The 26,330-nt window shown below is 42.3% G+C and overlaps 1 protein-coding gene across 1 annotated transcript in view; it reads left to right on the plus strand.

Annotated features, from left to right (window-relative positions):
• Window positions 1-26,330, plus strand: part of TAB1 (TGF-beta activated kinase 1 (MAP3K7) binding protein 1) — a 626,748-nt gene that overhangs the window by 342,829 nt on the left and 257,589 nt on the right. Inside the window, exon 8 of the mRNA XM_044071649.1 lies at window positions 23,916-24,060. Coding sequence (XP_043927584.1) covers window positions 23,916-24,060 — 145 coding nt within the window. The remainder of the gene's footprint in view (window positions 1-23,915; window positions 24,061-26,330) is intronic.

Here is a 26,330-nt window from a genome sequence, read left to right on the forward strand (position 1 = left end):
AAAATAAAAAAAAAATTATTTTTTTAATTTAAAGCGCATCGCCAGTAGTCCCGACTACTGTCGGTCTATCGCGTGCTCAAGGCAGATCCGGCAGTCCCCATCGGGGGACACAAGGAGACGTCTGTGCACTTTTAAAGTGCACAGACTCGCTAGGATTATGGGTCGCGTCCGGACTGCAAGAGCAGCAGCAGGACTCGGGAAAGAGCATTGGGATCTCGTCGGGCTTTCCTTGGGATCTCGCGGGTCTTTGAGTATTGCGCTGGAAGGATGTACGTTAGCTGGATATATTCAGGTAAGTGTATGGTGCTTTTATTTTACAATGTTTATTTGTGTGTGTATGGTGCTTATTCTTTACTGGAGAGAGAGGTGTGTGTATGGTGCTTATGCTTTACTGGAGAGACTGGAGTGTGTGTGTGTGTGTGTGTGTGTGTGTGTGTGTGTGTGTGTGTGTGTGTGTGTGTGTGTGTGTAAATGCCCCAGGTGCTTATGGTGGTGTGGTAGGGAATACCTCAGGCTTGAACCCTGTACCCTGTATGCAGGTGTTAAAGACTTGAGTTCCCTACCCACCACCATTTGTAAAAAATTGCAGATTTTTGCCTTATATTCGATCTGATCTGTTCCTCATAATATCTGTGGTTTGTAAATGTTGCAATGCTTGATATTTGATGGTGTAGTAGTAACATTGTTGCCTCACAGCTGCAGGTTCTTGGGTTTGATTCTTGGCTGGGGTTCCTTCTTTGTGGGGTCTGTATCTTCTCCCTGTGTTTGTGTGGGTTTGCTTTTTGTGTCCTCCCATGTTACAAAGACATGTCTGCATTATTTCTTCCTGGGCCTCTGCTGAAAATTGTTTATTTGTTCCAAGTCAGACTGTCCTGATTAAAAAATGTTAAATAAAATTGACAGGCATTTGAATTTCAGACTTAAGGGTTTCTGAATGTTTAATTCCTTGCATATTTGATGGTGCAGTGGTAGTATTGTTGCCTCACAGCTATAGGTTTTCTGGTTTGATTCTTGGTTGGGGTGGCTTCTGTGTGGAGTCTGCATCTCCTCCATGTGTTTGTGTGGATTTGCTCTGGTGCCCTGCCATTTTACAAAGGCGTGTCTGCAGTTTTAATCCCTGCTGAAAATTGGTTTTGTTCTGTCCGCAGTAAAATTGACAGGCATTTGAATTTCAGACTTCCGGTTTCTTAATGTTTAATTCTGCATAATTGATGGTGCGGTGGTAGTATTGTTGCCTCACAGCTATAGGTTTTCTGGTTTGATTCTTGGTTGGGGTGGCTTCTGTGTGGAGTCTGCATCTCCTGCCTGTGTTTGTGTGGATTTGCTCTGGTGCCCTGCCATTTTACAAAGATGTGTCTGCAGTTTTAATCCCTCGTCTCTGCTGAAAATTGTTTTGTTCTGTCCGCAGTAAAAGACAGGCATTTAAATTTCAGACTTCAGGTTTCTGAATGTTTAATTCCTTGCATAATTGATGGTGCAGTGATAGTATTGTTGCCTCCAGCTATAGGTTTTCTGGTTTGATTCTTGGTTGGGGTGGCTTCTGTCTGCATCTCCTCCCTGTATTTGTGTGGATTTGCTCTGGTGCCCTGCCATTTTACAAAGACGTGTCTGCAGTTTTAATCCCTGCGTCTCTGCTGAAAATTGTTTTTGTTCTGTCCGCAGTAAAATTGACAGGCATTTGAATTTCAAACTTCAGGTTTCTGAATGTTTAATTCCTTGCATAATTGATGGTGCGGTGGTAGTATTGTTGCCTCAGCGCTACAGGTTTTCTGGTTTGATTCTTGGTTGGGGTGGCTTCTGTGTGGAGTCTGCATCTCCTCCCTGTGTTTGTGTGGATTTGCTGTGGTGCCCTGCCATTTTACAAAGAGCGTGTCTGCAGTTTTAATCCCTTCGTCTCTGCTGAAAATTGTTTTTGTTCTGTCCGCAGTAAAATTGACAGGCATTTGAATTTCAGACTTCAGGTTTCTGAATGTTTAATTCCTTGCATAACTGATGGTGTGGTGGTAGTATTGTTGCCTCACAGCTACAGGTTTTCTGGTTTGATTCTTGGTTGGGGTGGCTTCTGTGTGGAGTCTGCATCTCCTGCCTGTGTTTGTGTGGATTTGCTCTGGTGCCCTGCCATTTTACAAAGATGTGTCTGCAGTTTTAATCCCTGCGTCTCTGCTGAAAATTGTTTTTGTTCTGTCCGCAGTAAAAGACAGGCATTTGAATTTCAGACTTCAGGTTTCTGAATGTTTAATTCCTTGCATAATTGATGGTGCAGTGGTAGTATTGTTGCCTCACAGCTATAGGTTTTCTGGTTTGATTCTTGGTTGGGGTGGCTTCTGTCTGCATCTCCTGCCTGTGTTTGTGTGGATTTGCTCTGGTGCCCTGCCATTTTACAAAGGCGTGTCTGCAGTATTAATCCCTGCGTCTCTGCTGAAAATTGTTTTTGTTCTGTCCGCAGTAAAATTGACCGGCATTTGAATTTCCAACTTCATGTTCTTCAGAATACATAGTAGCACAACCTTTTTAGCAATTTTCTAAGTTTATAAGATGAATATTTTAAATTTGTGCCTATTTTTGGGACTGTATTCCCCATTATTGGCCGTCCAGGTTTTTGTGCTAAGGTTGACAGCTATGGCAAGAACTGAATTCACTGAATATGTTTGAGGGCTGTATTCCCTCATTACTGGGTTTGTCCAGGTGTTTTGTACTAAGAGGTTGACAGCTATGGTGAGAACTGAATTCACTAAATGATAGCCATTTAAGTTTCAGTCTTCCTCTCTTTTACAAAGCAGCTGATGTGGCGTAGTGGTATGTTACTCTGACTGTTTTTTGCTCAGGGACCTTGGCAGTAAAATATATGGTGGCAACACAACATTTTATTCTAGCAACTTTCCAAGATTATACAAGCAATGTTTAATGTGTGTGTCCCTGTTTTTGGGCTTTTGACCCCCCCACCCAATACATTTTGGCTTTTTCCAGTTTTCTTGAGCTGCGAAGTTGAGATGCAGTTGAGTATTGAGTAGATTTTACAAGGAACTGAGAGCTGCAGGGGAATAGAAGTTTAGTGCTTTGCCAAGTTAATACTATAGCACAACAGGTTATGTACTTGCTTTTGATGCAGAAGGTTGTGGGTTCTACTCCCACAAGGGGTGGATGCTGCCGTACTGAGAATGTTCTCCTTGGTGAAGATACTAACTATGAGTTCGTTATCAGTTTGCCATCCATTTCCTCTTGCAATATTATTACTAGCTTATCATTTTTTTAATGTAATATAGGCAATTTATTCCTGAGGGGCAACAGACACTTTATTTTTCGATGAAACCATGAAATATAAAGGTGATTGCTAGCAGCAACCGCTTCATTAGTTACAGATTTCTTTAATGTGGAATTATTTAGATGACTGACTTCAGAGATTGTGCATATTTACTGATAATGGACTGTAGCATTGTGCATATTTACTGATAAAGGTGGACTGCAGAATTGTGCATATTTACTGATAATGGTGGACTGTGGAATTGTGCATATTTACTAATAATGGTGGACTGTAGAATTGTGTATATTTACTAATAATGGTGGACTGTGGAAGTCTGAGTAGACTTTTTTATGATAAATGTTCTCAACTGGGCAGTTTTGCCATTATGGGTGCATATGGTTTGTTTCATTGCTTACTGGAAAAAATGTTCAAAACAAATTTAAAACACCCTGTAACAAGTGCACTGTATTGTACAAGGAATATAATTTTAGTACAATGAGGAAGGTGTATCAAAGAGCACATGTATGTTTCATATGTAAGGAGCCTATGATTCGAAAACAGCCCAAAATTAATCTTTATCTGCCACTGGCAAAATGTATTTTCTTTGAATGTGGGTTTCAATGCTGTTTCAATGAATGTGAGTTTCAAGGGCAGAGAAGTTTTAATGCTAAGTTTTCATTGTGAGACTGCATTGCTTTGTTTAACAGATGACTTAGTGTTTGTGCTGTAAAATACAAAATAAAACTTTCAAATGAAGTCCAACTCATCATAGAAGTAAAGCAGTATGCACATTAGTGTTTATGGTAAATGGAGTGAAATAGTCAAGTGTAATGGTTCATTGGAATGGCTGCAGAGGCTCCATTCAACCATTATTTTGTCAGGGGGGGAAGGGCAGCAAACTCAGACAGGCCCAGCTGAACTATACCTCCCAACTGTCCAGATTTTCAAAGAATGAATAGATTTTTGCTTCGTATTTTTGGTTTGTTCATAAAATTTGTAGTTTTAATTCCTAAATGATTTGCCAGAAGTCACTCAATAAGTTTCAGACTTCATAACCTTCAGAAAAATGCATGTTAAAGTAAGAGCTGTTCTATCAACTGTCTCAATTTATACAAGAGCAATTTTAGTACTGTTTATATGTGCCCCAATATATTTGGCCTTGTTCAGATTTACTGCATTAACAGGTTGAGAGGTACATGCAAATAAATTGCTTTATAGAATTAGGCATAGCCAACCTCTCAACTGTCCCCAATCTTTGCTTCAAAACGTTGCTCTTCCCCTTATAATCCCTCCATAAAATAGCAATTTTGGAAGAAAACATGGAGGGTTTACAATTAAGAAATAACTGTAATAATCAAAGTTATAGATTACTTGAAATGCATGTAGATTCTTTTATATTTTGTCAGCTGCTCAAGGTAGCAGTACTAATATTAAAGTGTCCCTTCTTTGACAGGTAGTAGCTGTATTGTGTGTCTGTTTTATATTTTTGCATCACATTTTTGTCCATTTTTCATAAAATTGTGTTTTTTGGCAAATTAGTGACAAATCACTAAAGACTGAGTTAGAAAATGACAGACATTTGAGTTTCAGATTTTATACCCTTCAGAAAATTCATACTAATGCAAGACCTATTCTATTATCTTTCTAAGTTTATTAGAGCAATATTTAAAAATTGTCCTTATTGTTGGGCCTTTGTCCCACTTCTGTGTATGGCTTTGTCCAGATTTCTTGCTCTTGAGGTTGAGAAGTATGACAAATGTGTCAGGGCCATCACAGTCAGCCAGAGAGATTTCAAATTGTGACATGCTTGTTGCACCCCACTCCCCATGTAGTGACTCTGGATGTGTCCAAGCAAGGCAAGGAGTAGTTGTATCTACCTTGGATGGGGAGGACACACTGCATAAGTACTACAGTGGCTTTTCATCTGTCCTTGATTTTGCAGAATGGTCTGGTTTCTGTCATATTTTTGTACTGTTGATTTATGCTTATTACTCAAAGTGCCTGTTGCTCTGTGTTTTAAGTAGCAATGCTTTAATGACCATAAGGTAAGCTTGTCTGAGATCGTAAGATGCAAGTAAGCTTTAATAAGCATACTGTTAAAGAATTGCCAACATTGAAAGCCTTTCTGTTGTTGCCATGCAGAGAATACTTGACTAGATAATGTATAAGCCTTGGGTATTAAAGGACAGGATTCCATTATTTTAAAAGCTCATTACACTTGTTGGAGACTTCCAGTCATCTCTACAGACTTTACCCGTAAACTAAACAGAATGCCAATCATGTGTGGTCCATAACCTGTACAGTAATCCTTTAAGCAATGTATCTTGAGCTTGTTTCTTGTTTGCTTTTCCTTTTTTACTTTTATCATCTTTTCCCCTTGAAACAAGTTGTCAGGCAGCAGGTCTTTTTGGATAAGAAACATTTTACAAGTGGGGGCATCACATAGATTTCTACTTTCAGCATGTTACTTGGTACTTTAATAAAGCTGAATATATTATAATTAGGACTGCAGTGCAAGGAGAAGTGGTTTGAGTTGAGTGCTTCTGGTTTTTCTTATACTTGATTTTGACTGGCTTTCCAGTAATGTATTTAAAAAGTAATTTATTTTTTCATGCCTCACAACCTTTTGTTTCCATCTAGATATTAAGTAAGCTGTCATGCAGCCAATGCATTGAAATATTTTTATTCTTCTACACTTATTTTTGTCTTGATTGGACTTTCATAATGATGGTTTGCCACCCAGGGCAGCGTATTTAATTAAAGTTAGTGTTTTGTGCATAGCTCCTCCCCTTTCTGGTTGACCACACCCCCTCCTCTTGACCCCACCCATTCAGCTGTCTCCTGCAGCCCCCCTGTGATTTGAAGTCACCAGCCGCCACTGACTATAGTGCGATCCATTGTAAACTGTGACACTCAGTGACTAATGCAACCTGCAGCTTAATTTTCCAGAAGTGATGTGATTTTAAGTTGGGATTTTCAAATTTTGCGCCTTTACCCTCGACCATCTGAATGACTGTGAACTGTCTTTCACACTTTTGATACTAAACAGTCTTATTCCCCTTTCCAGTGGGATTGATGCTTTATAGTCTTTTCTTCACCAATTTCAGTGTTTTTTTTTTTCTCCTGATTATCTCCCATCTCCCTACATCAATCAAGTCTAAGGTACACCCAAGTCATCTGGTCAGCACATTGCTTTTTTCTGTCTCAAGCATTTTCCTTTGGAACAATGGAAAGAGTTTCAAGGGTAAAATCTCTGTTCTCTGTTTTCAGTACAATGAGAAACGGAGTCCCCTTTGCTTGCTGGGTCCTTCTTTGTTGGCTAAAACATTTTTTTTTCTTGAACCTATTCTGAATTAAAAAAAAAAAAAAGTCTGACTCTCGAGGAAAGATATTCTGAAGACAGCTGGATGCGGCAACTTGAAGTCTTGCACCTTCCTGTTGACATTCCCCGATTGCTTGGTTAAACTTGCTTCTTTTCAGGCTGGTGTACAGTGAATAGTCATTTTTCTCAAGAACGTTGTCTTCACATTTTAATACCTTTCCTTTCTGATGCAGTTTTGTCTGGATCAAATTACTCTTTTAGTATGATGGCATTTTTACTAATACATGTCTTGACAGCTTTCTCATAGCCAGGTTTGTAACAAAAAATAGTTGTGCCCTTTCAATTAACAAATCTTGCTGTGAAACACCAGCCCAGTTGCTTATTTTCACTTTCATGAAATTAATAGTCTGTTCCTTCCAGTTTCTCTGGTACAGCAGAAAATATTTTTTTTTTCTGTGTGCTCTGTCTTCCATGCCTACTAGGTTTTGAAACAACTTTTCTTGAGGAGCCTTACTCTGCTAGCCTTTTTTTTCCATTTCAGCATCTGTTTGCAGTTTTATCAGTTTATCTGAGTAACTAGTTAAAGCATCAATTATTTCCAGACGTTTGCTGTTTTAATCGATATGTTCCTTCAGTGTTTCATTTATTTTTAACACCTCTGAGTACATTTGATTTATTTTTCCTTAAAATTACTGGGAAAACCTCTCCTCTACCAAAACTGAAACTTGAACTGCTTCCTATATGTAGTCCTAGCCTACAGAAGAATACAACCTTTTATTTTTTCCCCAGACTAACCAGACAAATCAAATGTTTACCATTAGACCACTGTTTCAGTATCATAAATTTATATGGGATATATCCTGCCAAGGATATTGGATGTTCGACCAATATACTAAAGCTTTAAGGGGGCCTTCCCCATGTACTGTATGCCTTCTGAAGAAAGAGAACATGCTGATATAAGTAGGACTTTTCAGGCACCAAAACTCAGAATTATGTTGTCAATAAAAAGTGTTTAGTCAGACTATCTCTTCTCAGCATCTTCACTGTTGGCTTTCAGCTTGCGACCAAAGTTTTGTTGGTAAGTAACTTACCTCATTCGGGACTTCCTTCTTTTTTTCTCAAAAGTTTACTACAGTTGTTTCTTTTGTTTGTCAGAAGGAGGAAATGTGCATAGGTTCACAAGAGGAATGGTATAATTTCACTCAAGGTCTCTCTTGGGCTTTTTAGTTCCTTCAGTCCTTGACCCTGTATATTCCCATTCAAAGCGCAAAAGATCCCTGGATTACACATTACAGCTCTCTTCATCCATCCCTTAAGAATTTGGCTCTGAAAAAAAAAATTAATCTGACCAACCTGTTGAAGAAATTTAATTTTCAGATGCAATTTATGAAAGAAAGAATTTGAATAGGAGGGAAGGAGATTTCTGAGGTACAGAAAATAGTATCATCTTTTGAATCTGGATTCCTCCCCAACCTCCTGGCAGTACCTCCTTGTACTGTGGCATTGGAAGATGCTTTTAATTCAACGTGTGCTTCTCTAGGCTCTCAGACTGTTGCACGTAAGAAGCCTGATATGCGATACAGAGTGCCTAATTCCCATAAATACCTTTTTAGAAAGTGTTTAGCTGACCCTGCTTTAATTTTCGTAAAAGGAGCAGTGGCCCTTAGCACTTGGTCTCTTCAAATCCTGTACCTAATGAAAGGGGCAAAAGGGCATTTGCTAGGTGTGGGGAAAAAGGCATATGCATCCTTGCCTTCAGAGAAGTCAACTGCTAGTCCCATATGACCACATAGCAACTTATTTCCAACTTTCCTGTTTCAGAATTTAAAACTTCCTTAGCATACCTGGTTTCTTTTGCTTCTCAGGTTACAAAACATTGTCAGTTCTTATGATGCAGTTGATGTTGTGTCAACGGCTGCTGCCACAGGATCTGTAATGTGAAGGTATTCCTGGATTAGGCTCCAGAGTTTCCTGGATGATGTCAAATCCCAGTTTTTGAATGCATCTTTGGAAAAAGGCTTCCCCTTTGGTAGTTCCTCAGCAGAGGGCCTTAAAAGATTAGAATGAAGAGGTAAGTTAATGCGGGTATGGGTGAAACAGCTTTTTCTGTTACCAGTCCCAAAATACCACAATAATTATTTTCCAAGCCTTGGATCTTTCTTTAGGAAGCCTTTCAAGCTTTGTCAACAGAAGTCCAAGTAAGCAACAATACAAAAAGAAGTGGCAAGGGAATTCCACAGATAAGGGGAATGGATCCATGGGTCTTTCCAGAACCAAAAGAGAAAATCATTACCTGTGCACGCTTCAAATTCCCAACTCCCCTCAAGTCTTGAATCTTTCATTTCTCAATTCCTTTCTTATTGTGCCAGAGTTCAAGATGTTAACTCTTTGGTCCCTTTTTCCTCTTTTTACACCAAATTCTTATTTTCTGAATTTAGATATAAAAGATGTATACCACCATATTCCTAGCTACAAATGCTATGTGTTTTGTTTAAGGTTTTCTATGTCTGGGTTACATTTTCAATTCCAAGAGTAGTCAAAATTCCTGGCTCCAGTTGCTGCCTTCTGCAGACTTCAGCAGTCCACATTTAACCTTACCTGGACAGTTGCCTCATTTTAGCAGATTCAGACCAAGATGCCCACATATTCCTTCCTTCTTTCCTCCATAAACCTTTTTCACAATGCTATGATTCAAATTAAATCTGGAGAAATCTTCCCTGATTCCCTCTCACAGGTTGACCTTTCTGGGATGCCTTCTAGACACCTCCCTTATGATGGCATTCCTCTGTCTCATTCTTCAATTTGTGTTTTTTAGAATTATATCATCAGTTCCATCTTCACAACACAAGAATTCCTCATAATAATTAGTTACTTGGCATCAACAATTGTTATGGTTCCTCAAGCCAGGTTTCACATGAGAAATATTCTATGGTTCCTCAAATCTCTCTGGAACTAGCACCAACATTATCAGTCCTTTCTGCTTTTCATTCTGAACTTTGAAAATTGATGGATACCTCAGGTTCAAATAAATCAAAGTATTCCTCTCTCACTTCCATATTCTAGGTTAGTCCATCGCAACTGATGTTTCAAACTTTGCCTGGAGAGTGGTTTTCAAAAGGTTCAAAATTCAGGGGATTTGTGATTCTCACTTCAGGAAGAAATGCATCAACCTCAAAGAAATGATGACCTAGATAAAGGCAGTAAAAGTTTCCATGAACATTGTTGGTAATTACAGACAACACATAAATGAGGGACCTAGGCCTTAACTGCTGTGCAGACTAGCCATCATTGTTTGGGAGTTAGCAACTTAGCACAACCTCTCCCTTTAGACAATCTGCATACCATCTGAATAGAACACAATTGCAGACTCCCAGAGCAGATCCAGGACAAACATTCACAAATGGACATTACACCTAGAAGTGTTCCAGGAGATTATCCATGTGTAGGGAAATTCCCCATGTAGGTTTGTTTGCCTCCATTCACAGCAGTTAAAGAAGCTCTTGACCTGGGTTCTTTGCAAACAGGCCAGAAAAGCAGATGCATTTTTTCCCTTGAACAAGTGTGTTCCTCTGTGCCTTCCCCAAAGTCGAGAAGGACTTTCCAAAGATAATGCTGATAACTCTCTTTTGGGCCAACTGGCATTGTTGTTTTCCCTTCTCAGGCATCTGGACACGGGCATTTACAAAAACCCTTGTGGACCTACTCACACAAGACTAGGGATATATCACCCCAACATTCAGAGCCTACAATAGGATGGTAGGTTTTTGATCCCATTTAGACAACTGTTTACAGAGGATGTTCAACAGGTATTGGAGGGTAGAAACCCTACTACTAGAAAACCATATTTAGCTAAATGAAAGACCTTTAGTTAGTGCTGTTTGAAAGACCAGGTGCCAACCCAGGCAAGAACTCTATGGTACATATGTGAATTTCTCAAATCTGGCTTGTCTTACACTCTTATCAAAGTTCGTCTTTTCAGGCTTGTCTGCCTTTTCAACCTCCCCCCTTCTTTTTAAAGGCTTTTTGTGTATTGGACCCCCTAGAAAACAGGCTGCATCTTGGAATTTTAATTTTATATTGGAGACGTTAACTTTGCCTCTATTTGAATCTACAGCTAGCTGTTCCCTGACATTTCTTACTTGAAGACAGTTTCACTTATTGCTCTGATGTTGACTGAGTATCTGAGTTGCAAGATCTCGTGTCCTATCATTCCTTTTTTTCTTGTTATAAAGATAGGGGAACACTCAGAATAGTCCTTTATTCATGTCTAAGGTTGTTTCTGACTTTACTTAAAACCAATGTATTCATCTTTCTGTTTTCTTTCATGAACTTTAGAAAAGAGGAAAGAGAATTGTGCATTCCCTGGATGTGCAGAGACAACTCTAATGCTACCTGGATAAGAGAAAATGTCATATTGTCAGACCAATTCTTTGTATCCTCTGAAGCTAAGAAAAAAAGGTCAATCTGTTTTTAAGTAAACAATTTTTAGATGGCTAGCTCAAATTATTCATTTGGCTGTGGCTACTTCTGGGGATTTTTGGAAAGCGGTGGACTAGCTCCTAGAGGCAGACTACAGCTGACTCCTTTTCCATAGCCAGAACAGGATTTGTTACATTTCTTCTCTTAAGAACTGCTGGGTTCTGGTTCTGCTTCCTCCATCCTTTGTTTAAGCTTTTCCCATTGTTCCGTATAACTTTATCCTACTGCAACAGTGATCGAATGGTAAATGTAGTACAGTTGTATAAATAAACCTGCCATAATAGTAAGTGTTCAATTAGATCACTGTTTCAATACTAACACCCTCCTTTCACCCCCCATTCTTACTTTGCTGTTTTCCCCCTGGCTGGATTGGGGTCCTATGCATCTTTTGTCCCACTTTTTTTCTGGCATGATATAAGTTCAGTCTGAATTCTCAGGTTTTGACATGTCTATGAGCAAAAGCCTTTCCTTTTGGGGCAAGAAACCACTTGATTTTTGGCACCCATTCATTCTACGTACATCAGTGATCAGTGATCTGTTCAAACATCCATTATTGTGGCAAGTTTACTTTAATTTTTTTATGCATACCAAATGTGCACAACACGCAAGCATGTATGTACAAGTGCTCAGAGAAGAACTTCACTTTTACTGTGCTGCATCCCCACCAAAGAAACAACTGCTAGATAACAGGTTATATGAAATACACACTCATAATGCTGAATCTTCAAGAGTGTCTATTGCAGTAAGTCCCTTCCTTCAGCTGAGCAGTGATCATGATTAGACTAAGATGAAATGTTTCTATCTACAAAAATCAATTGCAAACATTTTCAGGCCCTAATAAAACTCTGGAGAAAAGTGAACAACAAAGATGGGAGAGAACTGAAGAATAGACAGAACTGCATTTCTTGTGCTGATTGACTTAGTGATGCTGCATAGGAAGGTGTCTGCGCTCACTGCTGGCAAAGACGGATCTCATTACCCACTCCCTTGACTGAAAGGATTAATCTGATATTGTTAATCCTCTTTCATTTCTTACATATGGGTATTGGTTTCGACCTCGGAACCGAGCCGGCCATCTTCCAAGTTCGCGTCAGCTACAAACTCTCGAGCTAAAACTTTTACCCAGAACTCCCCTCTCCCTGTTACCCCAGATTTTGTTTGCCACGTCAAGCTACTTCTCTTGAGCCAAGTACAATATTTGTTGTCATTCTAGTCTAAAACAACTTTTTCTCTCAGAAAAGTTTATAAATTGTTTTCTCTTACCCTATCGCATTTAGCAAATATCTTTTCTTAAAATTTTTCAATCTTTTTGCCGCAAGGTATTTTCTTCTATACCATCATTGGTAGACCCCTTTTCTTCATTACCTTTGGGTATTTCTTGTACCTTTGCTGGTATTCTTTCTGATTTTATTCTTTTCTATCATGAATAAAAAAGGTAGTCCAGGATTTAAGAGATGTTCAGATTGTGGACATATATTACCTACTTCAGATGTACATTTTCTGTGTGTCTATTGTTTGGGTGTGCCTCATTTATCAGTTGATCCACCCTGTGGAATTTGTAAGAACTTCTCTAACAGGACGTTGATTGAGAGGAAAATAAATGGTTACTGAACGGGCTACTCAAATCTCCTTTTTCAGAGGCTATTTCTGGGTCGGAGGCTTCAACCCCTCCAAGATCCCATGATCTTTCAAAGGCCAAATCTCCTCCTTCGTCCCCGGCTGGGGACTCCCATAAACCGAGACCCAAAAAGGCTAAGCTTTCTACTTTGGATCTGGCTCTTTCGGCTCCATCGCTTTCGGTGCCTAGACCCTCGGCACCGAGGCCATTGGCACCATCTGTGACTCTGCACCGAGGCCATCAGCGCCATCTGTGACTTCGGCACCGACTAGCATGCCCTTTACCAGATCGGTACCGAGGGGCTCCTCTGTTCAGACCTCTCTACCGACACCAGCTATCCTGTCGGCACAGACTGTAACCACATCAGCTCCAATACCTTACCCGGAACCAACGATTCAGTTACTGGCACTGATTTTTTTCGGTCCCAGCCTTGGCACCAACAACCACTTCAGCACCGACCTTACTGTCGGTGCAGACCATGACTTTGGCACTGATGATTTCCTCGGTGCAGACACCTGTAGTACAGTCCCTAATGGCACTGTTGTTTTCAGTGTAAACTGGTGATGTGGGCACCGAGCTTGTCCCATCTGTGGATAGACCTGACTCCCCCTCAGCTGTGTCCGTGAAAACCACTAGAAGCCTCTCTGAACACGATGTGTTGCGTCTTGTGGATCAAGTGCTTTTGGCCAGAGGTATCCCGCCCCTCAGGACCTATCCTTCCTTGGGAGGTGATCACCCTTTGCCAAAGACCCCTACTTATTCTCCTCCATTCTCCTCCTTCATTGCCTTTGAAACCCCTTGATATAGCACAGTCGTCCACCTCTACGGTTCCCTTTATGGAACACACTAAGGAACCGCAGTTGCCTTCGTGGCAGGAGAGTTTTGCTATGACCCAGGATGTCAGCTGTGGCATACGTAATTTGGTGTTTCACAGCCATCCAGGGACTCAGAGTCGACAGGCTGAGCCACTTAGGGGAGGGGTGACCCCTGTCCAGGACACTTACCCCTCAGGTGGACCGGCCTTCCAACTAATGGAGAAGGCTTTGGCATCTGCTGGTGATACTGTGCTGTCAGTCTCCCCGACCTCCTCTGGCCCGCTATGTACACAAGTCGCTTCTAGCGGACACCGGGGGCAAAGGCCTCAGGATGTACTTCCACATGAAACCCCTTTTGCGTTGTCTTACCCAGCTTCTCCCTCTGAGGAAGTTCATCGCAAAAGCTCTTGCAAGCGGAAACACATGGACTCCACAGAGGAGTCCCTTACTGAAGACAGACTTTGATGATGTGGAAGGATCCCCCCGCTCACCCTCTGAGGTATCCTTTGGTGATATCCTCGAAATCCCTAAACAGAGAGGTGACTGGCAGCCCTCTAACCTGATCTCTGAAAAGTCTGTGTTCCTGCAGGCCTTTCACGCCTGGCCTCCTACCTCCTGGGTTACTCCACCTGCTGATGAACTAGTCCGGCTCATCGTGCAGCGTGCATGGAAGGCTCCTCACACCATTGAGGCCATTCCCTGGAGGCCAGATAAAATTTTGTCCCGTCCTGCTACTGACCCCCATTGGTCCAAAGGCCTTCCTGTAGATGCTCTGGTGGTGGCGGCCGCAACCAAGAAGGACCTGGCGGAAGAAGAAAGCCAGACTGTCCATCCGCTCAACGAAGACTCACGGGCTCTGGACAGAATAGGGAAGCATACTTTTGCATCAGCGACCTTTGCAATCAGGTCCCTGAATTATATGGCACACTTCACCAGGCTTCAAAGGGATTTAGTATCTGAGCTCTCTGAAATTTTGGCTGGTGCTGTGTCTGATGAGGTCCGTGGCTACCATTGAATCGATGTCAAACTCCTCCATGCACCTGATATCTCACGCATCAGAAGGAGCAGCTAGAGTGGCGAGTTCAGGCGTTGTTTTGAGATGGCATGCCTGGATGCGCTTATGTAATTTCGCGGAAACCTTCAAGGCTTCCTTTCTCAATGCTTCATCGAAGCCTCTTCATTGTTTGGACCTAAAGTTAAAAGCACACTGGCCAGATGTGAACAGGACGGTAAGACCCTTTCTGCCATAAGTGTCCGTTCTTCTTTCCCTCAACGTGCTTTCTCCAGAAACCAGAAGAGTGGGAAGATATGGTACAAAAAGTCTCCGGGTCCTTTCTGTGACACACAGACCAAGTTCTCCCCTAGAGGCAGAGGGGGAACCCACAGGGAAGACTCCCTTTTCGGGGCAGAGGGGGGTCTGCATAACCAGGGTTCCAGGGACTCTCTTCTTGGTTAATCCTATCAGCGCTCCTGAAGAGCGACCCAACTCCTTTCCTCTGGAGGTGGTTGGGGGTTGTTTCTCCTTGTACCTTTCTGCCTGGCTAACCATCATCACTGACTCTTGGGTACAAAGGATAATAACCAGAGGTTACCATATGCCCTTCGATCTTTGTCCTGCCCCCCCCCCAACAAACTTACCCGACATTCCACCCAGTCAAAGGGAAGAAGCAGCACTAGAGATAGCAAAGCTGCTAAGAAAGAGTCCTCCAAATAGTCCCTCCAGACCAGATAGGATCCGGATTCTACTCAAGACTATTTTTGGTGCCAAAGAAAACGTGGGACTGGAGACCAATTTTGGATCTCAGTGTATTGAACAAGTTTGTAAGAGTACAAAAATTCCGGATGGTCACAATACAGTCTGTCCTCCCGCTTTTGGAAAAAGACGATTGGATGTGCTCGATAGATCTTCAAGATGCGTACTACCACATAAAAGTGGACAGGCCATCAAGAAGATTTCTGCACTTCCGTGCGGGAGCCAGTCACTTCCAGTTCAGAGTACTGCACTTCGGACTTTCTACAGCCCCCAGAGTGTTCACAAAGTGCATGGCAGTCGTCACAGCTCACTTGCAACTACAAGGATTCCAGGTGTTTCCATACCTAGACGACTGGCTCATCTCCGCCCCCACCAGACATCTATTGGAAGAAGCCCTGGCATACTCTCTTCTCATTTCAAAAAGGCTAGGCATAACCATAAATTGACAAATATCCAGTCTCACCCCATCTCCGTCCACAGAATTCATAGGGATCACATTGGATACAAAGAATTGCAGAGCATCCATTCCCGAGCACATAACTCTAAGGATAAAGCAACAACTGATCCCAGCCCTTTCAAGGGAGAAATTCACTGCTCACTCTATCCTACAGCTGTTGGGTTCCATGGCAGCCTCCATCACCATTGTCCCCCTGGCCAGGTTTCATATGAGGCTTCTACAATGGCTACTGCTCACCCAGTGGTATCCTTTCCAGCATCCTCTTTCAGCCAAGATTCGAGTAACTCACAGGTGCAAACAGGATTTAAATTGGATGACCCACAACCCGTCACAATGGTCTCTCCCCTTCTCCCACCAGCAGCCCAAGGCTACAGTGACCACGGACGCCTCCCTGATGGGGTGGGGGGCTATGTCAGGGTCAGACAGTCCAAGGCACTTGGTCCGAATTGGAGGCTCAACTGCATATAAATGTTCTGGAGCTCAGGGCGGTGCTTCTGGCTTTTCAAGCATTCCATCCCCTGTTGCCATCTGGGACTGTTGCGATACAGTCAGACAACATGGCGGTGGTCTGGTACATCAGCAAACAGGGCGGAACCAAATCTTACCCCCTTTGTCGAGAGGCCATGAGGATATGGCAATGGGCGATGGCTACCAACCGTTTTCTTCTAGCAACGCACATTCCCGGGAGTTCCAACATGATAGCAGACAGACTCAGCAGGTGCATTCTACAACCTCACGAGTGGTCCCTGAATCCCTTGATAGTGGCAGAGATCTTCCACCGCTGGGGCCTTCCTTGCTACAACCACTTTGCATCCCCGACCATCTACAAATGCAGCAACTATTTTGCCATGATTCCCCCTCCGGGACAGTCACCCAGGGACGCTGTAATCCACGATTGGCCCTCTGGTCTTCTTTATGCTTTTCCACCTCTTCCCCAGTTTCTGAAGAAAGCCTGTTGATTGAAGAGCAAGGTGATCCTCATAGCACCATATTGGCCTCGTCAGATTTGGCTGTTCTTCGTGTTTCACTGTTACAGTCATTACATTTGGGTAATCTGCTGGCAGGTTGCTTTCAGTCGGCCTGAATTCCAAAGTCTTGGGTCCTGCGTCAGTTGCTGTCTTCTCTTCCATGATGTCAGGTCGTCAGGGGTATAAGACATGCAGCCGACGCCATTTTCTTTAGTCTTTCTTGCCGCGAGGTGCCCGAAGCAGAAGCATTTCGCAAGTGCCGGTCGGCCGACTACTGAAATATTTGAATTTGAGTTTCAGAACCGAAGTCTTCACTAAAGCTAAGTACCCCATTGGGAAAACTTTTTTCTTGCTTTTTACCGATGTCAGAAAAAGTTAATAATTGTATTACTTGTGGGAAGCAAATACCTCATAAGGATTTCCATTTATACTGTATTCCTTGCCTAGGCCCTGATCACAACGTGCCTGGCTGTCGGCTTTGTGCTAGATTTAACCAATGCACTATTAAGCGTCGGTATATTTTTGCATCAAAGTATTTTGGAAACAGATTTAACTACCCAGAAATGCCGTCGGATAGCAGTCCGACTACCGGAGTACATAAAAAAACGCAAAGAAAAGGACAGAAAAAGGTAGTCGAGATCCAAAACCGATGACAGAGCTTCTCCTAAGCCAGTCGCCGGTTTGCCTGTACTCAGTGAGGCGCTTTCGCAGCCCCTGATACCCACTACCTTTGAGTCGCAGGCCTCTACCAACACCCATTTGGAGTCTGGCATGCCGCAAGATACTCAAGGTATTGGACCGACTGATGTATCTTCCTCGGATGGGTCCGGAGCCACTGAGCAGGCACCAGCATCTGAGGGTGTATTCAGACCTCAGCATTTGTATATCAAACCGATGACAGCTGCAAAACCAAAGACAAAAGCAACTTCTAAAACTAAAAAACCCACCCATGAGCCACGTGCACAGGCCTCTATGCCTAAAAAACAGATGATCAAAATGGCTGAAGGACCTTATTACCTTGATCAGGGGTACCCATCCCCCACCAGATAAGAGGCCTAGGCAAGACACTGATTATGAATCTTCAGATCAGGTTTCTATTTCTTCTGATTCCTCTTCTGATCAGGAATTATCTATACCTCCCTATGAGGATTTTGATGCTGAGGAGTCTATTCCATCTGCATCTCTTCCTGAGGCTTATTCATTTGGTGAAACCTTGCATACTTTGAGGGAGCATTTTTACTGGGAGAGTCAAGACTTCTCAGAATCAAAAAAGAGGCTCAGGGATTTCCTTCCTCTCCCTCAGCACAAGCCTTTAGTCATTCCCCCTGTTTTAGACATTGTGGATGATGTGTTTTTGGAGTCAAGCTTGACCTTTGACTCCTTACCTCCAGCTCCCAGTAAGCCTGACAGATATTACAGGGTCCCTGACTCACATAAATTTTTATTTAGAAACTCTGCTGCTGATCCTGTAACTATTTCACAGGGTCCAAAAGGAGTTAAGGCCACAACAGCAAAAAATCCTACTCCCTCTGACAGAGATTCAAGGGCATTAGACAGATGGGGAAAAAAGGTTTATACATCTGCAACCTTGGCTATCAGGGCCTTAAACTGTCAATTTCATATGCTTAAGTACCAACAACATGTTATAGGATTGCTGAAACAGAAAATGATGTTGATTTCAGAATGTGAAGAAAATAAAGAATTGCAGGAATTATTGCACGCAGCTGAACAAGTTGGAAAGCATACTGTGCAATGTGGTTTTGATTCCTTAGAGGCCACCTGCAGGGCCGCAGTTACTGGATCTGTGATTAGGAGGCATGCCTGGTTAAAGGAACAAAATTTGCCTGATCATGTTAAAGCTAAATTGCTAGATGCACCTTTACAGCATGATTCTCTGTTTGGTATTAAGGCAGAAGAGGTTTTAGAGAAAATGGAAGACAAAGCTAAGTCTATGCAAACTGCTAAAGACTTCTTACAAGTGCAGCCACCAAGATTCAGTAGACACTGGCCTACAGAAAATTGGTCCTTTCCTGTGTCAGACAGAACTCAAAGGAGCAAATCCATATGCCCTAAGAGTTCCAGATACCAGGTACAAGATTCATACAGGTCAAAGCAATGGGGTACTTCCAACTCCAAATCTGGAGGAGATAAAGCGCAAACCTACAGAGAGCAATCTCCATGACTTCCCTCTGCCTACACCAAGCACTTATCTTTTGGCAGCACCCATAGGGGGAAGATTAGCACTTTTTGCTCAAAATTGGTAGTTAATAACCCAGGACAAGTGGGTACTAAACATCGTATCACAGGGATACAGATTCCATTTCCACACTCTGCCAATGGCAAGTGGTTGGCCAGATCTGCCAAAAAATCAATGGACAGAGGCACAGAAACAGGTTACATCCCTCATGGATATGGGGGCCATTCATACAGTACTGAAACAAGAAAAAGGGCAAGGTTTTTACTCAAGACTGTTCTTGGTACCCAGAAAGGACAAGGCCTGGCAGCCAATACTGGATTTATCGATTTTGAACACATACCTGGACATTCCAAAATTCAAAATGCTGACATTGCAGCAGCTTCTGCCCATGCTGGGCAAGAATGCCTGGCTGGTGACTTTAGATCTAAAAGAGGCATACCTGCATGTCCCAATAAGACAATCGTGCAGAAGGTACCTCAGATTCAAGGCTGGCTTAATGCATTACCAATTCTCTGCATTGCCCTTTGGCTTATCTACTGCGCCCAGGGTCTTTACAAAGTGCCTGGCACCAGTAATTGCATTTTGCAGACAAAGAAGTATACAAATATATCCTTACTTGGATGACTCTCATTCAAGCAGAGAACAAGGACACTCTCCTTCGACACCTGGCAGTTGTGAAGAGGCTTCTAACATGCCTAGGGTACATAATAAATGAAAAGAAATCACAGCTGGTACCCTCTCAAAAGATAACATTCCTGGGTGCAAGCTTGGATACAACTGCCCAGATGGCTTACCTCACGCCAGACAAGCAAAGGCAACTGACTGCTTACTCTCATTCCCTGCCTGCAACAGGAGTTCCTATGGTGGGCAAAAGCATGTCACCAAAACATGGGACTGCCCTTCACTCTACCCCCTGCCAGCCAAACCTTAACAGATGCATCAGATTATGCCTGGGGTGCCCACATGGCAGGAAGATGCATTCAGGGCTTATGGACACCAAAACAAATGCATCTACATATCAACCAGAAAGAGATGCTAGCTGTTCAGAATGCCCTAACAGCCTTCAAGGACTTACTTCATCCAGGACAACTACTGATAAAGACAGACAACACCACAGTCATGTGGTATATAAACAAGCAAGGGGGCACACACTCATACCCCCTTTGCAGATTAGCCATGGCACTGTGGGACACAGCTTTGACCTACCAAATACATCTTCAAGCTCAATTCCTGCCAGGAAAACAAAACACTCTGGCAGACAATTTAAGCAGAAACCTTATGGATCCTCACGAGTGGAAACTAAATCCACAAGCCTTCAGCATGATAACATAGAAATGGGGGGAGCCCAGGCATAGATCTATTTGCCTCTCTTCAAAATTATCAATTGAAAAGATTCTGCACAAGGACTTGTCACAGACAAGCATGGAAAGTGGACCCCCTATCCTTCAGTTGGAAAAACCTATCAGTGTACGGTTTTCCTCCTCTGCCTCTTCTTCCCAAGGTCCTCCTAAAAGTCAGACAAGAGAAACCAAAGATCATACTAATTGATCCGGACTGGCCCCACCAATACTTGTACCCATTCCTAAGGAACTTGGCTCAATACCCAGCTTGGACCTTGCCTCAAAGACCACAACTACTGTCCCAGCAAAACAATTAGATCCTGCACAATCAACTACAGACTCTGAACCTGGCAGCATGGCTAATCATGTAGTCATACAAACACCTCTCAGTAAAGCTGTGATGGATGTCATTTTGGAAGCCAGAAGGCCTAGTACTAGAAAATCTTATGCTGACAAATGGAAGAGATTCTGTGCTTGGAATCAAGCACAAGGAACTGATAAAGCAGAACCAAATATTCCTCAGATATTACGATGCTTGACAAAAGCCTGTCTTTCTCATCAATCAAAATCCATGCCTCTGCCATTTCAGCTCATTACAGTACAGAGCCACCAATCTTTTTCTCATCCTTTACTAAAGCAGTATCTTAGAGGAGCCAAAAATTTAAGGCCTCCTAGAAGATCACCATTACCTGCATGGGACCTCAATTATGTGTTGGAAAAGCTCACCCTGCCTCCATTTGAACCAGCTGCTACCGCTGATCTAAACTTCTTATCATGGAAAACAGCTCTGCTACTAGCAATTACTTCAGCAAGAAGAGTTTCAGAGCTACAGGCCCTCATGGCTGTAGAGCCTTTTATCATATTTTACCCAGACAGGGTGTCTCTGAGGATAAATCCTACCTTTATGCCTAAGGTGGTTTCCATTGTGGCTCTTAACCAAACAATTCATCTGCCAACTTTTTATCCAAATCCGCAGAACAAGGGGGAGAGAATTCTGCATTCCTTGTACGTACACAGACAGCTAAGATTCTACTTGAGCAGGACAAAAGCTCTAAGAAAAACTGAGCAATTGCTAGTGTCATATGCTGCAAGATCAGAAGGAAAGGCCATTTCAAAGCAGACAATTTCAAAGTGGATATGCCACTGCATTCGCTTTTGCTACTTACACCATGGCAAACCTGTGCCCAAGGGCATTAGGTCTCATTCCACCAGAGCTGCAGCTACTTCAACAGCCTTTCTCAGAGTAGTACCAACCAAAGACATTCTAGAGGCTGCTACTTGGAGTTCATTTCACACCTTTACTATGCATTACTATTTGCCTCTCTACTCTAAGTCCAGGGCAGACTTTGCCACTGCAGTGCTGCAGGGCCTTATAGCCGCACCTAATGCTGTTTAGCTCCAGCCTCCCAACCATAGCTTTGGGACTTTACCCAAATGTAATGACTGCAACAGTGAAACACGAAGAACATAGTACAGTTGTGTACCCATAAATGTAGATGTTTGAGTGTATTCACCGTTGCAGTCCAGGTTACCCTCCTGCCATCCCCCTATCATTCTGAAGTTTATCTTTCCTTCTCTATCTTCTACAACCTATGTGGTGTATTTGCTTGTAGATGAAGGTAAAGTTTATATTGATGCATGTATGTATGTATGTATATGTGTGTGTGTATATATATATATATATATATATATATATATATATATATATATATATAATTTTGCTTCCTTTTTGGGGGTCACCTGACATCGGGGGCAAGAAAAACTAAAGAAAATGGTGTCGGCTGCATGTTTTATACCCTTGACGGCCAGACATCATGGAAGAGAAGACAGCAAAAGATGCAGGACTCAAGACTTTGGAATTCAGGCCGACTGAGGGCAACCTGCCAGCAGATTACCCAAATGTAATGACTGCAACAGTGAATACACTCGAACATCTACATTTATGGTAAATGTACACAACTGTACTTTCCCCTTCCTTTGGCCTCACCTGCTAGATCAACCATGGATCCTCCATCCAACCCAGAGGTTGATCTCCCATCCACAGAATCTGATTCATCCCAACTTGGACAACCTGAAGCTCACAGCTTGGCTCCTCCAATTCCCTTGATTGCCAGGCAAGAATGATCTTTTTTTACCAGTACGGGACATTCTTATTGCATCTCATAAGTCTTCCACTATAATTACTTATCTAAGCAAGTGGAAAAGATTTACCTGTTGGCTAAAGGAAAAGCAAGTAAATCCTTTTTCAGCACCAGTGTCGATAGTACTAGAGTATCTATCCGATCTATTCCAATCGGGTCTATCAGCCTCTACTATTAGAGTTCATTTGGCTGCAATATCTAATTTCCATGAGGGTGTCCAAGACTCCTCTCTTATGTCACACATTATGTAAGACCTTCATTAAAGGTGTGAATCATCTGAAGCCCCCTTTTAGAGAACCTGTTCAACCATGGGATTTGTCAGTTCTACAAGCTCTGACACTGCCACCTTTCGAACCAGCTTTTTCATGCAACCTCAGATATTTGTCATGGAAAACCTTGTTATTGGTCGCCATTACTTCTGCCAGACGTATCTCTGAGCTTCAAGCCTTATGCATCAAGAGCCCATACTTGATTTTTCATACAGATTGAGTGTCTTTGAGAACTAATCCTTCCTTTCTGCCAAAAGTGATCTCTGAAATGTCCATTAATCAAACTATTGAATTGCCAGTTTTCTTCCCCAATCATTCAAACAGAGGAGAGTATTGCCTACATACCCAAGATATTCATAGGCAAATTCGCTTCTACTTGAATAGGACTAAGGCCTCTCGTAAATCAGACCAGATATTTTTGGCCTATTCTGGACCTAGATTAGGATGTGCTGTTGCTAAGGTCACATTGGCTAGATGGTTGAAAGACCTTGTGACCTTCATTTATACACAACGTAATATTCCTTTGCCGACTACCATCAAGGCTCATTCGACAGGGTCGGTGGCAACTTCTGCTGCCTTCCATGCCAGAGCTTCTTTACATAACATCTGTGCAGCTGCAACCCGGGCTACGCCTCATACCTTCATCAATCATTACAAATTGGATTTGGCCTACAGGGGAAGAGCATCTTTTGGTTCTATGGTGCTCAGGAATATCCTTCCATGAGAGCCTCCCAGGAATAGAGGTAGCTGGGGGACTCTGTCCCATACGTAAGGAATGAACGAGGATTAACAATATCAGATAAAGAAGTTATGTCTTACCATAACGTTCCATATGTATTGTTGATCTTCGTTCATTCATTACGACCCTCCCTCCTTCCCCCTCCTGTGGCTTCTAGTGGATCTCGCCATCCGGTTCTTTTACATTATTTGACCAGAGGTAGCCTCTACCTTCTTTTGACTTGCAAACTCAATCTGAGGTAACAGGGAGAGGGAAATTCTGGGTAAGAGTTGTAGCTCGAAAGTTTGTAGCTGACGCGAGCTTGGAAGATGGCCGGCTCGGTTCCGAGGTCGGAACCAATACCCATACGTAATTGACTGAACGATGATCAGCAATACAGATGGAACATTATGGTAAGACATAACTTCTTTTTCTGCAAGTTACAATCTTCCGTGAGCTCCTTGAAAATAGATCATTGTGGTGAATACCTTGTATAAGTTATGTTCTTTCTTTAGAGCTTTCAGCATGCAGTGGTGGTAGGGTATGGACGGCTGTTGATTTGGAGAGAATAAAGGGTGTATATTTTCCCTGATGCAGTGCTGCAAAGTCCAAGCCAATCACAGCAGAGCCAGAAATCCATGGTGGACTACCTCTGGATGGTGTTACAGGCTTTCTGTTATTGATGTCTGAAGGTTTTTACAAAGCTTTGGATTCTGCCCATGGACCAGGACAAGCTAACCAGGTTAGTGCTGTGCAATGCTGTCTTTGTTACAGTTTGTAGCTTGTTGATTTCTTTAATGTCATTTCACTTGTTGCACTACATTTGCTTGTTGTATGTAGGGTAATGTATGAAATCACTGCATTCCAAGGCATCTAGTCATATGTGCATTACTGTAGAAGTCTTGGATGGCAAGTTGACATACTTTGTCCTGCATCCATCTCAACACCAGAATAAGACTTGAATAGTCCCCATAAACCTTTGGATGTATAAATAATTGACTGCCTGAACTGAAAGTGTGAGATTTTGTCTTCTTAAAGAATGTAGATCTTGGAAATTAAACCTGCCCATGAATTAGCAAGAACTATAAAATGTTAGAAACAACTTTGTAACTCCATTTAGTTATTGAAGTTACAAAGCATTCCTTTACCAAAGATCAGGCAACCCAGCTGTAAACACACCCTCTTTAAATTAAATTTGAGAGAGATCATACTTAGGAGCTGTGGAGAAAAAAATGGAAAATAGCATGAAGTAGACATATCTGTAGTAGAGGAGTGAGGAAATGACTAGACTCTTGTTGAGCAGTACCAGAAGTCCTTGTTGGTCTGTTACATATGAAGTTTTTAAATGAAGAATGTTAACTACCAGATGCAGGAATGAAAGAGAATGAAAGGGCTAAAATTAGGAGGTAGTCAAGGAAAGAGTGATAATAGCTTTCCAGCAGTAAGTTGGAAGAATTGGTACTTCAAGGATGCAGAAGTTTTTGAAGGAATGGTAGGGTTACAGAAGAAAAATTATCTCTTCTCATAGTTTCAGTGCTTCTTTGGGAACCACACTAGAAAAAAAGACAGAAAGGTTGGGTCTAGAAGAGCAGGGGCCAAAAAAACACTGAGTTTATAGAAGTCAGACTATATTGCGGTTTGCTATCCTGGAGGGGAATGATCTCAAGAAGAGAAGTGTGAGACATTAACCAGTCAGGTCTGGAATATAAGAAGAATATGGAAATGAGGAAGGGGATAGTAAAGCTCAAGGAGCTGGGACAATTTTTAAAATGGACATACAAAAGGCTTTAACCTTTACATAAAGAGAAAGAAGAAAAAATGTGGTAGGAGTAAGTGAATTGCTTTTCTGAAGGATTGAATGATGGAACTGTTTAGTGAAAGAGTCCTGATTGCTGTGACTTTGGCTAGATGAGTGGATGTGAAGGTGAAAGAAGGGTCAAATGGGAGGGGATTGCCTATGAGGTGGCTGGGAAATATTTCCACAGCCCACTTCTGAGATCCCAAGCCTGGTCCTTCATATAATTGTTTTCTCCTACAGTTGATTCCACATGTGCCTTATTGCTGGTACATGTCATGGTGTCATACACTACACACTGCCCACACATAGTTTGGACTTTGATCCTAGTGTATGTTGCAAGAAAGGTTTCTTTGTTTAGTTCTTGAGAAACCTGGACTTTTCACAGTGTTCGTGTGGTCATCAGATTCATAGGTAGGTACTAGGCTATCGGCCCTAGGCCTATACAAGCGTAGCCATATTGATTCCCTGGCTATTGTTTCCCACTGATATTTACTTTTACTGGACCCCTGTCTAGCAGGGCTACTGATGTGATCCCCAGGAAGAATTTCCCATCTCCCATCCAATCGTCAAGGTTTCTCTTGAAGAGGGCCTGACATGTATGGGCAGCCTATTCCAGAGTATGGGGAGTCTCTGGGTCAAGAAACTATCCCTCCAGCATGTTTTATTCATCATGATGACAAGGTTAAGATCCTTGGAGAGTGAGGCTCAGAGGGATTTGCATTTCTTTAAGTGTAGCATGTCCAACAACTCTGGGTTTGACATGGCCTTGTATGTTGGGCAGAGATCTAACAGACAGAGTATAGCTGGAGTTTTTTTTTTAGACGGTCAGCATAAGGCATCTGCTTTAGGCGTGTGATTCTTTTTGAGAGGTATTTCTGTGGCCTTTCTAGTTGCTGCAGATGTCTTGTGAGGGACATACCAAACTGGGCATTGTATTCTATAATGGGTCTAATGAGGGATGAGTACAGAGGGACAACAACCTCCTTTTTTCTGGATGAAATGCCCTTAATGATGAGGTATGCCACATAGAAGGATTTTCTGTTGTGGCTATGTGGTTATCAAAGGTGAGACCACTGTTCACCTGTGTCCCTAGGTCTCTTAGCACACTTTCGGTGTTTAGTGTACTACCACCTATGTGGTAGTTCACAGGTACGTGGGTTTTCCCAAAGGAGATAACTATACATTTTATGGCATTTAGTTTGAGCCCATGGCTC

The sequence above is a fragment of the Protopterus annectens genome, chromosome 1.part0 (genome assembly GCF_019279795.1).
Source record: "Protopterus annectens isolate FY-2018-M chromosome 1.part0, PAN1.0, whole genome shotgun sequence".
In the NCBI taxonomy this organism is placed as follows: domain Eukaryota; kingdom Metazoa; phylum Chordata; order Ceratodontiformes; family Protopteridae; genus Protopterus; species Protopterus annectens.